General features: G+C 45.7%; 1 protein-coding gene and 1 long non-coding RNA gene across 3 annotated transcripts in view; both read left to right on the top strand.

The window, feature by feature from the left end:
- The window catches only part of GLT1D1 (glycosyltransferase 1 domain containing 1), a 99,494-nt gene that overhangs the window by 65,473 nt on the left and 19,472 nt on the right, over positions 1–14,549 (top strand). For both annotated transcript variants that reach the window (XM_046641258.1, XM_046641257.1), the window contains exons 9-10: positions 7,547–7,590; positions 9,016–9,136. In XM_046641258.1, coding sequence (XP_046497214.1) covers positions 7,547–7,590; positions 9,016–9,136 — 165 coding nt within the window. The remainder of the gene's footprint in view (positions 1–7,546; positions 7,591–9,015; positions 9,137–14,549) is intronic.
- On the top strand, positions 1,354–5,054 carry LOC124227337 (uncharacterized). The gene is made up of 3 exons (XR_006885456.1): positions 1,354–1,720; positions 2,942–3,044; positions 4,089–5,054. It is a non-coding gene; the product is annotated as an uncharacterized LOC124227337 (long non-coding RNA).

The following is a 14,549-nucleotide window of genomic DNA, read 5'->3' as shown; positions in this document are numbered from 1 at the left end:
AGGCCGGGAAGTCTTAGCCAGAAACCTTTCCTTCAAGGCACCACTCCTGGGGGAAATGAACTCCACCCATTTCTTAGTCTCTGGATCATTCCCCTCAAGGTCCACGGTGCAGCTTGGGTCATATGCTGTCCTTTTGTAAGGAGAAGTCCAGGCATCCCAATCTGCTTTGACCAGACAGTACCCAGTCGGGGGGAGGTGAGGAAGAACCCCAGAGGAAGCAGGGCTCTGGCAGGAGGGGGCAAACGGATGCCGAATAGTCAAAGAAGAAATAGGTGTTCGTGGCACGCGTGGAATACCTGGTTGGTTTTCATTAATGATCAAACAAGCACTGAATGCTTTGGTAGGGCAATCAATAGGAAGAATATGGCCATTGTCTTTGGCCCCTGGCATCTAATGGGTGCTTTTCCTCCAGGGAAATGGGAAGAACGCTGTCTTCGCAGTGGAAGTTGTGCTCAGCTGGGGAAACTGCATCAGGCAACCCTCTAATGCTTCATCCTTTATGGACATGGTGCCATATGGCAGACGTTGTGAGAGGCGTGTCAGTAGGAGGCTGGGGTATCTTTATTTGTTGCTTGTTCATTTATATGAACAATATGTATATTGTTATATATATGCAGTCACGCATCCAGAACAATGGGGATGCGTTCTGAGAAATGCATCGTTCGGCAATTTCGTCATTGTGTCAACATCATAGAGTGCCCTGAAGGCGAACAAAATTCGCCACCCCAAAATGTGTCTCTTTAACATGAGGATTATTTTAGGCTGCTTATTTTTAAGAAACGAAAGACCCAGAAAGTTTTTCTTATTAGCCTCCTCTTAACGGCCTAAAAGAATTCAGGTGAAAAAAACCTGTCTCAGGAAGCGAGTGTCACCTTAGCGTCACATGAACTGGGTGGCGGACAGGGAGGGACCTAGAAAAGCCTGTTTGTTGGCTCCGTTCTGTGTTCTTCTGTTTCTGTGTGGCCAGACAAACACTTGTTTTCCAAGTGTTTGCCCCTTTTCTCCCACCTGCGAGTTGTCTTCCTTCCCCCTGAAGTGCCTGACTCTCCCCACCCCCAACACCTTCTTTTGTCTTTAGCTGAGGATGGTATTTATGGTGAGGGCTTCAGCCATTTTGGGGAGTTACTCAGTTTTCCTGGGTTTCTCCCATGTTTAGATGTTATTAAATTTTTCCTTGTTTTCCTCCTGTTAATTTGCCTCATGTCAATTTAATTCTCAGACCAGTCAGAAGAACTTAGAGGAAATAGAGAAATAGAGGAAAATTTCTTCCTACGCTGCAATACTTACAGAAACCTAGATGGTTTAGCCCATTACACACCTAGGCTATATGGTACAAATGTTATGGGACCACTGTCATATATGTGGCCCGTTGTTGATGGAAACGTCGTTATGTGGCATGTGACTGTATGTATATGTACGTAGGCTTACTTATGTATGTATGTGTATATACACATATGTGATGTTATTTACTTCCTTATTCATTCCTTCAGGAAGTGCTTACTGAGTGTCACTGTGTTATAGGCATGTGGATGTACAGCCCCATAAACAGAACAGACGTGGCCCCTGCCTGTGTGGAACATGCGGTCCAGTTAGGAAGACAGACACACACAAATGATTACGAGCCCGAGGCATGTCTGTCAGCAAAGGGAAGTTCGTGGCTGGGGTGCACAGAGCATTCACATGTGCTCCCACCCTTCCCTGTGGCCCAGCCCAGAAGGAGGTACCACACTTTTCTTTTGAATATCATCACTCTGCTTTTTAATCGGTGTTTGTCTACCAAACATTTTTTTTTAAGATTTTTTTTTTTTATTTTTCCTTTTTCTCCCAAAGCCCCCCAGTACATAGTTATATATTTTTAGTTGTGGGCTCTTCTAGTTGTGGCATGTGGGATGCTGCCTCAGTGTGGCCTGATGAATGGTGCCATGTCTGAGCCCAGGATCTGAACCAGCGAAACCCTGGGCCACCGAAGCGGAACACGTGAACTTAACCACTTGACCACAGGGCCGGCCCCTTCCAAACATTTTTAAAACTGTAGAGTGAACATTCTTAGAATGCTTAAAAAAAATCATTGATGCTGGGTATGTTTTATCTTTTAGATGTCATACATATGTTTATTTTTGTGGTAATTCTTAGCAAGAGCATTTTAAGAAGCGGAGTCTCAGTCCCGCATGAAATTAACATAACCATTCCTTGCTGCTACCTGCTGACGAGTTCGTCAACACCTTTGGACCAGATGGCGTCATCCGTATGGTGCAAAGGCTGGTCCTGCATGACTGCGCAGTAGAGCCATTTCATGCAGGGACTCTGGAGTCAGTGAGCTAGGTGCACTTTGCTACTCTGTGCCTCAGTTTCCCCATTTGTAAAGTGGACATGACTAAGAAAATGCCACCTGCCTCAGAGTTTGCTGCGAGGACTAAGTGAGCCAGCAGTCCCGAGTGCACTGGCAATACCTCATGAGTGTTAAATAAGATCGTTTCCTGCTGATGTTTGCTTTCTGCGTTGACATGCTGGATTCTGTTTTAGCTGCAGGATGGTTTGATCTGGCTTTGGTTTTCTATTAAAACTTCTTTGATCTCTCAGTTCAACCATTTCAGCAAAGCATGTGGCTTCTGCTCGCAGGGGGTCTGGAATGGGTGCCTTTGCTGGTACTCTTTGATAAGGAGTGGGCTATGAACATTTGGTTTGAGCATGACAGCTTAATGACTTTCCACAGTAACTTCTCATATCGAAGATTATGTTCCTTAAGCCTGGGAGTTGAAACAGTATATTTTACTTGAAAATAAATAAGCTGAGAAGGAGGAAATGAGGTGTTTTTTTTTTTTTTGCTGCTTGCAATGCTTTTTGCTTTTTAAAATTTCATAACATGTGCTTTCATTAAATAGAAATATCTACCGTTCTGTTTTTCTTTATCTTGTGTTTTGTTCCACTTGGCTTCACTAAGAGATTTGAAAAGGCACTGATGTGGAAGGTAAACCCGGGAAAGTTTAATGCAGTTGGTACTTTTGACTTGAAAGTTGCTGTGAAGCCTCCAATGAAATGTTAAGGTATGAAGTATTTCAGTGGTCTTGTAAAATTTCATTTTTCTTCCTTGATAAATTGTTTTCCCCTAAATAGTTAATCATGAGAGCAGAAGTGTGCTAATAAAATTTAAAACAAGAGGAATTTCTAACTAAAAATGATCATAAGTCAAAGGTGAATTTGAACATTAGTATGTAGAGCCAAAAGAAGGCTTCCATGAGACCAGCTATGTTTTCATGTAAGACGTTAGGGTTCTCATGTAACTTAGTTGTTTAGGATAGTTTAAAAAAAAGAATAAGAAATGGGAAACGCAAGAGTGGGGTGGGTTGGAAATCAGTCATTTAGCCAATATTATGGAGCATAGAACTGCACGCAGGGCCCTGTCACGGCCTTGGGAGGGACCTGGAGACATGTCAGGAGACGAGGTGGACACGTGTCAAAAAAGGCGGGCCCATGTTTGTTAGGAGGTGGTGGAGTTTGGGGAGGAGATGCTCCTTCTGGTTTGGGTGGCGGGAAGGTTTCTCAGGAAGGTGGCATTTGCCTGTGCCTTGGGGGATGAGCAGCTTTAGGGCAGAAGGTGACATTCCTGGTGGAGAGAATGGCATACAATTAGGAGCCAGGTGGGAAATGGGTAGACTGGAGATAATGAGTAAGTAAACAGGTGAGCAGGTGGGTATTCCCTAATCCACATTGGCTTTTCATGAACTATTTAATAAAACTCTCCAATAGAAACCAGGGAGGCAGGAGAGCATGGTTTTAAGAATTCAGTTTCGCATCAGACTGCCCAAATTCGGATCCTGACCCAGCACTTTTCTAGCTGTGTGATCCTGGCTAAGTTACCCCAGGTCTCTGAGCTTCCGTGTCCTCTTGTCTTCTGTGGGAATCATGACGGCAGGATTGTTGGCATAGCTAGGACTTAGCGTAGGTCAGGCCCAGAGTTAGTGGCGAGGGAATATTGACTGCTAACAACAGCAGTAAATGATGAATCGTGCATAGCTGTGAGTTTATTCGTTAAAGAATTGTGTTTGCCACCCCCATGTGTCCCTCTCTAACCCTGGCCCTGCCTCTAGGTCCCTGAGCTCCACGAAGGAGAAGGGAGCTGGGTAAGGAGGTCTCTAACCGTGGCTCCTAGAGCCCATTGCCGCCAGTCAGCCCGTCGTGAAGCACCAGGCTGCAAGAGTGCATCCCCAGCTGGAGGGCAAAGGAACCTCATCACTATAGGCCTGCGCGGGGCGCTCCCTGAAAAGAGACGTTGTCAGAAGGCCACTGAACTTCTCATCCACAGACTTCCCTCCCAGCATGTGGTGTGAGAAATTGCTCAGGACTTCCAAACAGATTTGCGCTTCCACAGCGCAGCCCTTGGTGCTTTGCAGGAGGCAAGTGAGGGCCTTCTGGTTGTCCTTCGTGAAGACGTCCGCCTGTGTGCTGTCTGTGCCAAAGGCGTACAGATGATGCCACTGACATCCCGTCAGCACGCCGCATACACAGAGAGTGTGCTTCAGACTCCACCAGGATGGGAAACATTTCATCCTCAAAAAAAATTATCTTCTTTTTGTTACTAGTAGTTCCAAACATTAGATTGTTTTTCCCCTATGGGGTCAAAAGGAACCTAAGTATCTGATTGAGAGTGGAAAAATAGGAGACAGAAATCAAATATTGGCAGTGTTTCCATCTTCATTTGTATGTGAATTTTTAATATAAAAGCAGGGACGTAAGGCACCAATGCAGATCACAATGTTTCAGCAAGCAAGGTTCAGCCCCTGAATTTCGTAACAATTATAAAGAAACCTGTTAAAACTTTCTGCGTAATGCCAGCATTTGGATTTTCTTAAAACAACTAAATTTCTTATTGACAACATCTAAATGGTGTTTGCTGAATCTTTATCGTACAGTGGATTCCAGCCATTTAATATACTTTCCCGAGTTGTCTTGCGTGCAAGTGCGTATGTTTAATGTTGTCTGTCTTCTGTGAAGTTCCTATAAGTTTGCTGTTAAAATGCATTAAACTATAAAAAAAACTCTAGGGATAATTTCAATTTTCCTTATGCATCCACATTTGCTGCGTTGACCTTCAAAGTCATGTGGTGACCTCAAGGATGTAAATGAGCTCCCCACTCCCCGGCCTTTGGGAGAAATCTCAGTCATGCCAGTGATCTGGAGGATGTGAGGTTTTTCACACACACACACACACACATACACACACTCATATGAAGCATTTCTTTCCCCAAAGAAACCGAAATAAAGTTTCTGGAAAATGCAACATTATTTCGGTTAGCCTGGTAAACTATGGGGATATTGTCATATTCCTTACACCGACCTGGTGTGCAGTTCCTATCTCTACTGGTGAAGTGTAAATGAGGATAGAGATGGAATCTGCTTTCTCCTCCGGCTCATCAGGAGAAACGACAGGACGAGCCGGCAGACGCTGTATTAGTGAAACGCGTTTACACCTTCACCCGCCTGTGTCTTTGAAGAAATGTTTAGAATTTTGTGTTACACTTGCATAAATTCAAGAATGTTTTATCCGTTCTTTTAAAATTGTGTTTGTTGTTAATAACCCAGTGGAGGGCAGTGGGGGCAAAACCATTGTCTGTTGGTTGTTTTGAGGGGGAGTTTGCAGTTGGATGAACCAGAAGTGATAAATATATGCGGCAGCTTCGTCCTAAGCAGGCTTGTGGGAGCCCTGTGAGAGGCAGGGAGCTCGCCTCGAGACCCTGTGGTACCTGGTAAGTGAACGCAGCTGAGGAGAGGTCACTGCACTGAGAGCATTGCGGTGAGCTCTCGGACGGTCAGGAGTGAGGGGGGTTCCTCACTGAGTACGGTGATCGCTTCTGGGCATCCAAGCTCCTTTCTCTTTAACTCTCAACTCCGGATTGTTGAGAAGCTGAGCAGTGTCATTGGGAAGGTGAACATTTGAGATTTAGCTTATAGATATGTTTGTTGGTGGTGCCATCTGCAGGTCCCATTGTGCTTTCTAGAAGGGCTTTGATAATTAGCAGTCTTTTTCTGTTACTCGTATAGCGGTTGCTGTGTCTCGGGCGCAGTTCTAAGGGCTGATTATGTTTGGTCCTCTCACCGATCCCAAGCCGCCATTGTTATTCTCGTTTCAAAGATGAGGAAGCCCAGGTCCAGGGAGCTCCACTGACATATGCAGGTCACGTGGCTGGTGAGGGACATGGGGGATTTGACCCTGGTGGTCTGTCCAGAGCCCGCTCAGTCTCTACCATCTTGGTACATCCTCCTGCCTCTGCACATCTACATATGATGTAGACATTGTCCACATCTGTTAAGCAGACATCTACATGTTTGCTTAAAAACATGTGGAGTCACAACTAGAAGGACCCACAACTAAAATATACAACTATGTACTTGGGGAATTTGGGGAGAAAAGCAGGAAAAAAACCCCAAAACATGCGGAGTGAAAAATGTGGGTATAGCAGATCAGCTTGAAAACATTGCCTTTAATTTTTGCATTAATTCAACAAACATATCAATCTCCAGGGATGCAAGAGGACAAAACACAGTCCCTGTTCCAAAGGACACATTCCCTCCAGATGTGAAACAGGAGTAAAATCCAGACTCAAGAATACTAGGTTGTGACTCATTGAAAAGTTATACTTGGCTTTTTTTAAATTAAGATGTAATTCGTATGCCATAAAAGTCACCATTTTAAAGTATATAATCTGGAGTGTTTTAGTATATTCACAATGTTTTGCAACCATCACCCCTGTTTAATTCTGGAACATTTTGTCACCCCAGAAGAAACCCCATACCCATTAGCAGTCACTCCCCATTCTCTCCACCCCCTAGACCCTGGCAACCACTAATCTACTTTCTCAATGGATTTGCCTATTCTGGACATTTCATGTAAACGGAATCCATAATATGTGGTCCTTTCTGTCTGGCTTCTTTCACTTAGCATAATGTTTTCAAGCTTCATCCATGTTGTAGCAGGTGTCAGTGCTGCCTTCCTTTTTGTGGCTGAGTAATATTCCATCGTATGGAGGGACCACATTTTGTTTATTCATGCATCAGCTCATAGACGTGCCCTTGGCTTTAGAACTGTGTTTCTGGGAAGGCTCCTGGATAAAAATAAAATTTTAATTCTGTCAGTTCCTTTGTCTTAGATCTACCAAGGGTTCCAACTCATTCTGCCTCAGAGATTTTATGACTAAATCCACCGCTGTAAGGAATTAAGCAGACCTTTCGCTGATGTGTTGGTGTCAGATTATCCTGTGGCTATAAATGACTTGTTTCAGGACTTGAGTTGGGTAAGGGCTCTGAGATTTGACTAGGCTCTTACCTTGCAGGCCAAACAGCAGACAGGAGCATATGTATATTTCTTTGACCCTTCTCTCAAGTCTTTCTATGTTCCTTATTGTTATTGTGTAGTAGCTGGACTCGTTTCTTATTTGATTTGGTTTCTTCCTTCTGAGCTGTTCGGAGCTCTGCTGCCAGGATAAGCCATTCTCTTGAGACTTAGGCTCATTTCAGGCTTCTCCTAAAATCTATTTTTGTCTCTTTTCAGGTTGATCCAGTGTTTACAAGGGAAGTAAAAGCTAAAGTAAGGAGGTAAGTGTACCTAGCGAACAGGTGTTTTGCAGGAGAGGAAACCTAGTGTGCCACCAGTAACTCAGTCCCCTGTTTGTCCAGGACTCCGCGTGTCCCAGGCGCTGCCCGAGCACTTCACAGACTCAGTTCATCTCCCCGGGAGCTCATGAGAGCCTCGCACTGTCCCTTTCCCCACTCACAGGCTAGGAAATGGATGTACCGGGAGCGTGAGCAATTCCCTAGTGAGCGGCAGAGTGGACACGCTGGTGAAAAGATGTCCAGCTCGCTAGTTCAGGGAAACGCCAGTGAAAACCACCTTGAGATCATAATTTTTGCTGATTGGCAAAAACTGAAAAGACTTAAAAGACCAAGGGTTTGGAAGGGTAGAGGAAAACCACACCCCTCTCATACTCTGCTGGTGAGGGCGGGAGTTGCCACCGCCTTTTGGAGAGCAATTTGTCGGAGTATTTGTTATAAATTGCATTCATCTGCCAGTAACAGAGACCCAACAACACTGGCTTAAACACTCTGGGGCTTAATTGTTCCCATAGACAAATCTGGCGTCGTTAGTCCAGGACCAGGTGAGACTCAGGGACTTGGGCTCCTATCTCTCTGTCCAGCTGTCCCTCACCTGTGGCCTCCATCCTTAAGGTGACAAGGTGGCTGTAGGGCTCCATCCATCACATTCTGCATTTTAAGTGAGGAGAGGGGAAAGGGCGAGGGTGAGGCTCAGAAGGATCATCTCCCATTTGGGTCAGCCCCCTTTTAGGTGATTTCCTCACCATCCCTGCCTTCGCCTCACTGGCCACCCTGCCTGCAAAGGGGGCTGGGAAGTACTGATTTGTTCCCTGTGTATAATAAGGTGTCTTTTTATTGCTCATGGATGCAGAATGCACATATGTAAAAGTTTAACCAATTAGGTGAGAGGATATGTGTCAAAATCATGAGAAGGGTGGGGGACGGAGAAGAATATCAGTATTGTTAGATGAAAAAATTAAACAAGACAAAACCTATGTCACAAAATCTTATCAACTCTGGGTGGTGGGAACATTGGTTGCATTATATTTTAGTAGTTCTGTTTCTTTCTGTTTATTATATGTCTATTATTGTCTCTGCTACTGTCTTTAAAAGTTATTCGGGAAAAGGTTGGTTTCTAAATCATGCAGAGAAAATTGCAAAGACTGTCTCCCAGGGTCTGGGCTGCATGTTCGCCTGCATCACGTGCATTCAAAGTGAAAGCAGAGGTGTTAACAGGCTTCCTCCCTCCCTTGTCAGGGACGGGAGGTAGATTCTCACCCAATATAGTTGTCTGTACTGAACCCTTCATCAGTAATGCTTCCTACTCGAGCTAGGGTGTTTCTCCCAAATTGTCATCTCCTTCCCCCAGCCCCCTCCCCGTCCAGTTGGCAGCCGTGGAAACCCTCTCCCTGCCCCGTGTTGTTTCAGGACCGCTGGGGTGCGCCTGATCGGAGAGATGCCTCAGGGGGATCTCCACGCAGTGATGAAGAGTTGCTTCGTGGTGGTGAACAGCTCCGTCTCTGAAGGCATGTCAGCTGCCATTCTGGAGGTAGTTACCTAACGTGAGTCCTGAAAGTGGGAACAGGAAAGCGTCCATCACTCCTTTTCTTGTTTATGGAGGAGGCGTCTTTGTCAATAAAGTTCTGCACTTCTCAACCCCGAAAGAGCCCGACAGCGTTTCCTTGGGAATTCAAAAGTAGTTTTTAAGTTCTGTCTGGGACTTAAAAATATCGCTTCATTTCTCATTGCCGTTTCTCCTTGCCAGCCACAAAGTAAGGTAAATCTAGGTTAACATTGCTTCTCTGACCCACTAGATAGCTTCAATGGGGAGGCAGTTGAGGTTATGAAAGGTTGAGACAGGATCTAGGATAGAGGCATGTTTTGCAAGAAGGCTTTTTCTTGACTTCTCCCTCTTTTCAGGATGTCTTGTAATCCTGGAATTTAGGGGATGAGAAAGGGTTGGAGTTCAGCATGTGGCCGGGGATGTGGGGGGCATATTACAGACACAGTGGGGGTGGGGGCCTGGGGGTGGGGATGAGGGTAGATCTAAGCTTTTCATCTAGCGTTCAGCTCCATAAAATCATTTAATCTACTGGGGCTAAACGTGCACATCCCAGCACAACTCTGCAGTCCATTGTCGAGGCATCTGTGTTTTACGGGAGAGACTGGAGTAAAAAGCCTCTGCTCTTGAACTCTGGGCCAGCTCTGGCTTGACCGTGTCAGCTCTTCTGTAGAATGACTTATTCTAACCTCAAAGCCCCCTTGCAATCTCTTCTCTTCACTTGAGCGTTTTACGGGATGAGGTATTTTACCAGAACGTCTTAACTGCCTCTTGGTAGTTGACGTAATCACCAGTGTGTGTCTAACATAAAAGGATTTTCCTCTTATTTTGTTGGTAGGTCACTGCCTCCCCGATTCCTTCTGAAGAATGGTCTTAGCAAAGGGTGGATTCTGTTAGCTCCTGTCACAACTGACAATCAATATTGCATTTTCTTCATATGGTTAAATTGCAAGCTATAGCATCCATGATATCTCTTATAGTTCTCAACACACGTGTCACACACAACAGACATGCATAATTACTGATTGACGAGCACGGGATAAAACCTGCTGTAGAAAAGGGAACGCGTGGCCATTGTCCTCCAGGGCTTTGAATCAGGTTTCACATTCTCTTTCTCGCTACGTGGGTTTCTGATTTCAATGTCTACTTAGAGTGATGCTGTTATTTTATGATAAGTATTTGTAATCTCCATTTATTCCTTTGGACACTAGTTGAATTTACTGGCAAAGGTACAATTTGTGAGCCTTAGTGTTTCAGAGAACATGGTAAATAACTAAAGCAGGACAAAAATAATTCTCCCTCAAGAAATGACTGATGTTGTATGCCTAATATTTTTTTAAATGTTGCATCATCTAAAAAAGCAAAAAGCAAAGACGAGACCAAGTGTTGGGGTGGGACTAGAAGCTGTACACCCACGTCTCTGACTCCAGGGCTGGGATGCTCTCAGAGCACATCACGTCCATCTGTGACATGTTCGTCTTCAGCCAGACGTCAACACCTCAGTCTAAGCTTAATGATTAGCATTAATCTCCATGGTGGTTTAAAGTCAGCTTCCAACTACAGTCATTGGAGCAAGGCATTTTACTCTTCATATTAGCTTTAAAAATAGACATTCTTACAGTACCAATCCTTGAGCTGTTGCTGAATTGCTCCTTTGTATGTAAATATACATTTTCCCCCTCAACGTCTTAAGAAAAGGTAGAGTAGAATTCGGGAATGATTTGATAAGTAGCACACACAGCATTTCATCGCAGATGAATTGCTGTCAAATCTCATTTACTTCAAAGGAAAGGCAGCTGTTAGCAATTCTGACTGCCTTAAAATGTTGATGTTGTGTTCCTTCTGAAAACTCCAAAATAACCTTTGGGCTGAGGGTTTTGAATGGAACTGATTTTAGAGGAGTGGTGAGTGGGCAGCTCATTAGAATCGATTCACATCACCAGGGTGGTTAATCGTGGAATGAATGCTGTCACTTTGGGGGAAGGGATCTTTCGACCTTTCCAAATTAGCTTTATTTTCTCATGGAAGCATATACAAATCCCGTTTGCTAAAACATATTTCTTACTGATAAACTCCAAAAACCAAACTTCAGCTGCATGTGTGGGCAGTAGGGTGAACATTCTTGCAAGGAATCCGTTGTCTCAAGTTTGGGCTTGTTATGGAGTTGAATTCTGCACAGAGTTAAATTAAAAGAATACAAGACAAGTATTTCGTTATCTCAGTCTTTGTGATTAGGCTCTCTTTCCCCCAGAACACACACACACACACACACACACACACACTCTACCCTCCGGGTCACAGTTTCCATTGCCCAGGGGAAAGGAGGGCCATATTCTAAAGCAAAGAGCAATAAGAAGATAATTCCTGGGCTCTTTGCTTCCAGGCCAGGCTCTAGAGACTGAAGATTCGTTTAAGGGCTTTTCAAGCACAACTGTGACTAGGGGTCGTTTGACTTTGGCTCGTTGCAGAGTGTGTATGTGGGGAGGGAGAGGGTACCGGGCTCTTCCTACTTGGAGCAGTGAAGGGCTTTTTGAGTTGTCACGGTTAGGATGATGCTGCTGGAATTTTCTTTGGAGGCGTGGGGACTGCAGAGATGTGATATATTTTTTCAAGATGTGGAACAGTCTTTTGCATCAAAGAGTTGTACCCAAAATGCCATTGGCATCCCCACAGAGAAGCACTCTAACCCCAATGATGTAAGATCCGAATGCACTGTGTGGATCTGCCAGTGGGACCCTCAGACCAACCACAGCCCCAGCGAACAGACCATGATCACTGTAGTGGGCACATTCCTCAGTCAGGGCCCTTGAAACGCAAGCAAACGTCTGTGCAAGACAATCGGGACACAAAGGTTTTCCACCTAGAGTGTGCATCAGAATTCCCTCGGAAGCTTAAAAACTGTGAATCCAGGAGACAATGCCCACCCTTCAGGGTCTGCTTTACTGGTTTGGCATGGGGCCTGGCAGGGGTGTTTCTCCAGCCTGCTCCACAGGGTAGAGTTGAGGCAGTGTCTCTGGAAACCTTCGTCAGCCCTGCTGAAGATGGGGAACCAGCTACAAAGGTTTAAAAATGTCGAAGAGCTCATCCAAGAAAAAGAAATCAAGTGCTGTGAGCCCAGCCAGGTGCTGGCTGCCTCCTACTCTGACCTGTCACTCCCAGTCCCCAGGTGGAGCCCCCAATACCAGGTTTGAACTCTCTGCTCCAAGTTCACACCCGACTCAGCTTTCGTCTCTCTCTGCGCACTAATAGAACATGTACAGAGGATGCACGTGGCATTGCCCAACACCGGGGGCATGAGACACTTCAAGGACCAACCCCGCACCATCGTCCTCTCCCGGGACTTTGCCTTTCTTAAAGAGATAACTTCAGACTTGAGGAGGTGACTTCACACCTTAAGAAAGTGACTTAAGAATCAAGTGTCAGAGTCATTAATACCATGTCTTGGCTATATGGAAATAGCATTTTGATTCTCTTACTCATTCTTCAGACGTCTGCTTTCTTTAAGACAGCTTGTTTTTAAAGAGGGAATTTCACAATCAATTTCTTGTGAATATACAACCATCAGAGTACATTTACTTATCTTCTCCCTCAGGTCCCTTCACAACTTCTCAACCCAGATTGTGTTTCATCTTTTCTACTGAACTGCAGTTTTCCTTGAAGGCAAGGAACGTGTCCTCTGCAACCTTGGGTCCTCCCCAAAGTCTAGCTGAGTGCCATTAATAATTAATAATATTAATTGGATCGAGCAAAGCTCGACTACTACACAATACCACCTCTCTGGCTCCCCTTTAAATGCCTGGTCCCATCACCCAAACCTCCTGAGTCTTGCCGTCTGCAGGTGGGTAGCAAATGTTCGTTGAATGAGTGGACAACAACTGGACAAGTCTCGGGCACGTGGCCTGACACGTATGAGGGGTGCGTGGTGAGTGCTGGTCGAGTTGTGCACAAGTGAGTCTGTGCAACAGGAGGGTGATAAGGTCCTCTTTGCTGGAGACAGGGAGGTGAACTCTGCCATCCCTCAGGATGGGCCGCTTCTGTGATCTCGGATCGCTAGTTTTATATATCTACATTTGTGTCTTTATCTATCTCTACACCTATTTCCATAGCTGTCTCCTCTCAATCTATGCGTCTGCCGCAGGTTCTCCACAAATACACAGGTGCTTAACCTCCTTCAGTGGATAAATGCACCATTTGAATTTGAAAATGCTGCAGGGGCCGCCTGGAAGAGAGGAAGTGCAAACAGGGCTAGTCCTGTGCCCCGAGTGTCGACAGCCTCTGTCCGAGCCTCTGCTCTCAAATGAGATGGTGGGATGAGATGAGATGGTCTTGAAGCTCTCATCCACGTGGAGGATTCTGCAGCTGGGCGACAAATGCCTGGAAATGAGATCTCAGTGTGTTGTGCTCGTTTAATGAGCTGGACAAGCAGAGAAAGAAGCCTTCAGACAGCACGAACACATGCCTTATGGACTCATGCACCGTAATTATATTATGACCTTGTAACTCACATAGTCAGTGTCCTCATCAGCTTCGGCCACAAACCACATCCGTGGTGTTTGTGCAAAATAACATCTGAACTTTCCATGTACTCTGGAGGGGGAAGTTTAGTTCCTCATTCCCGATGAAAAATTGGGGCCCAGGAAGAGGTCCAGTGCTGTGTGTCAGTGCACCTGCTGGCCCAGTGGTTCTTGCTCCTGGCTGTACACTAGAATCATGTGAGGAACTTTCGGGAATGCCTGATCCCCGCCTCCCCGCCCCCCGCCCCAGGCCAACGCCTTAGAGTCGTGGGGTGGGATGGCATGGGGGAGTTGGGGCCCAGACATGGAAACTTTACTCCATCCCTCCAACTGACTGTGATCACAGTGAGGTTGAGACCCACTGTGTTAGCCCAGGGCAGAGCACCCCCCAGCTCGCAGCCAAGGCTCTTGACTCCTGGCCCTGGGCCCTTTTCCGACATGCCAGATTGCACCTGCAGTGTGTCAGACCCGAGTGGCCCCCAGTAAGTTCGTAAAGCACTGTGCCCCTCCATCGAGATGAGCTCGTCGCGGCCACTTTTCACCTGTGCTGTTAAGTTGCCTTGCTGCTGAGTGCAGTGACACTCAAAGACCCCAGTCGTTACCCTACAAGATCAAAGTGGAAAATCATGACTTAGAGACTTTCTATGGTCATGAAGCGCCGACAAGAGAACCTGACAGAGAGAGACTCATCGCTGTTTCGGGAAAGCAGCTGGGGATGAACTGGGTGGCTCTGGTCCATGGTTCAAACCAGCTCTACCACTTTCCCAGACGCTGGGAACAGAATAGCGTCAGAGGGGCAGAGATGAAGGGTGTTCCCAGCTCTCCTACATTTTCTAGGGCCTGAATCTTAAACTCAAAGTGAACTGGGAAGATGGAGAGAGCCAGAA

Source organism: Equus quagga, chromosome 15 (genome assembly GCF_021613505.1).
Source record: "Equus quagga isolate Etosha38 chromosome 15, UCLA_HA_Equagga_1.0, whole genome shotgun sequence".
Taxonomy (NCBI): domain Eukaryota; kingdom Metazoa; phylum Chordata; class Mammalia; order Perissodactyla; family Equidae; genus Equus; species Equus quagga.
The sequence above is the reverse complement of the archived record's forward strand: the minus strand, read 5'-3'. Positions and strand labels throughout refer to the sequence as shown.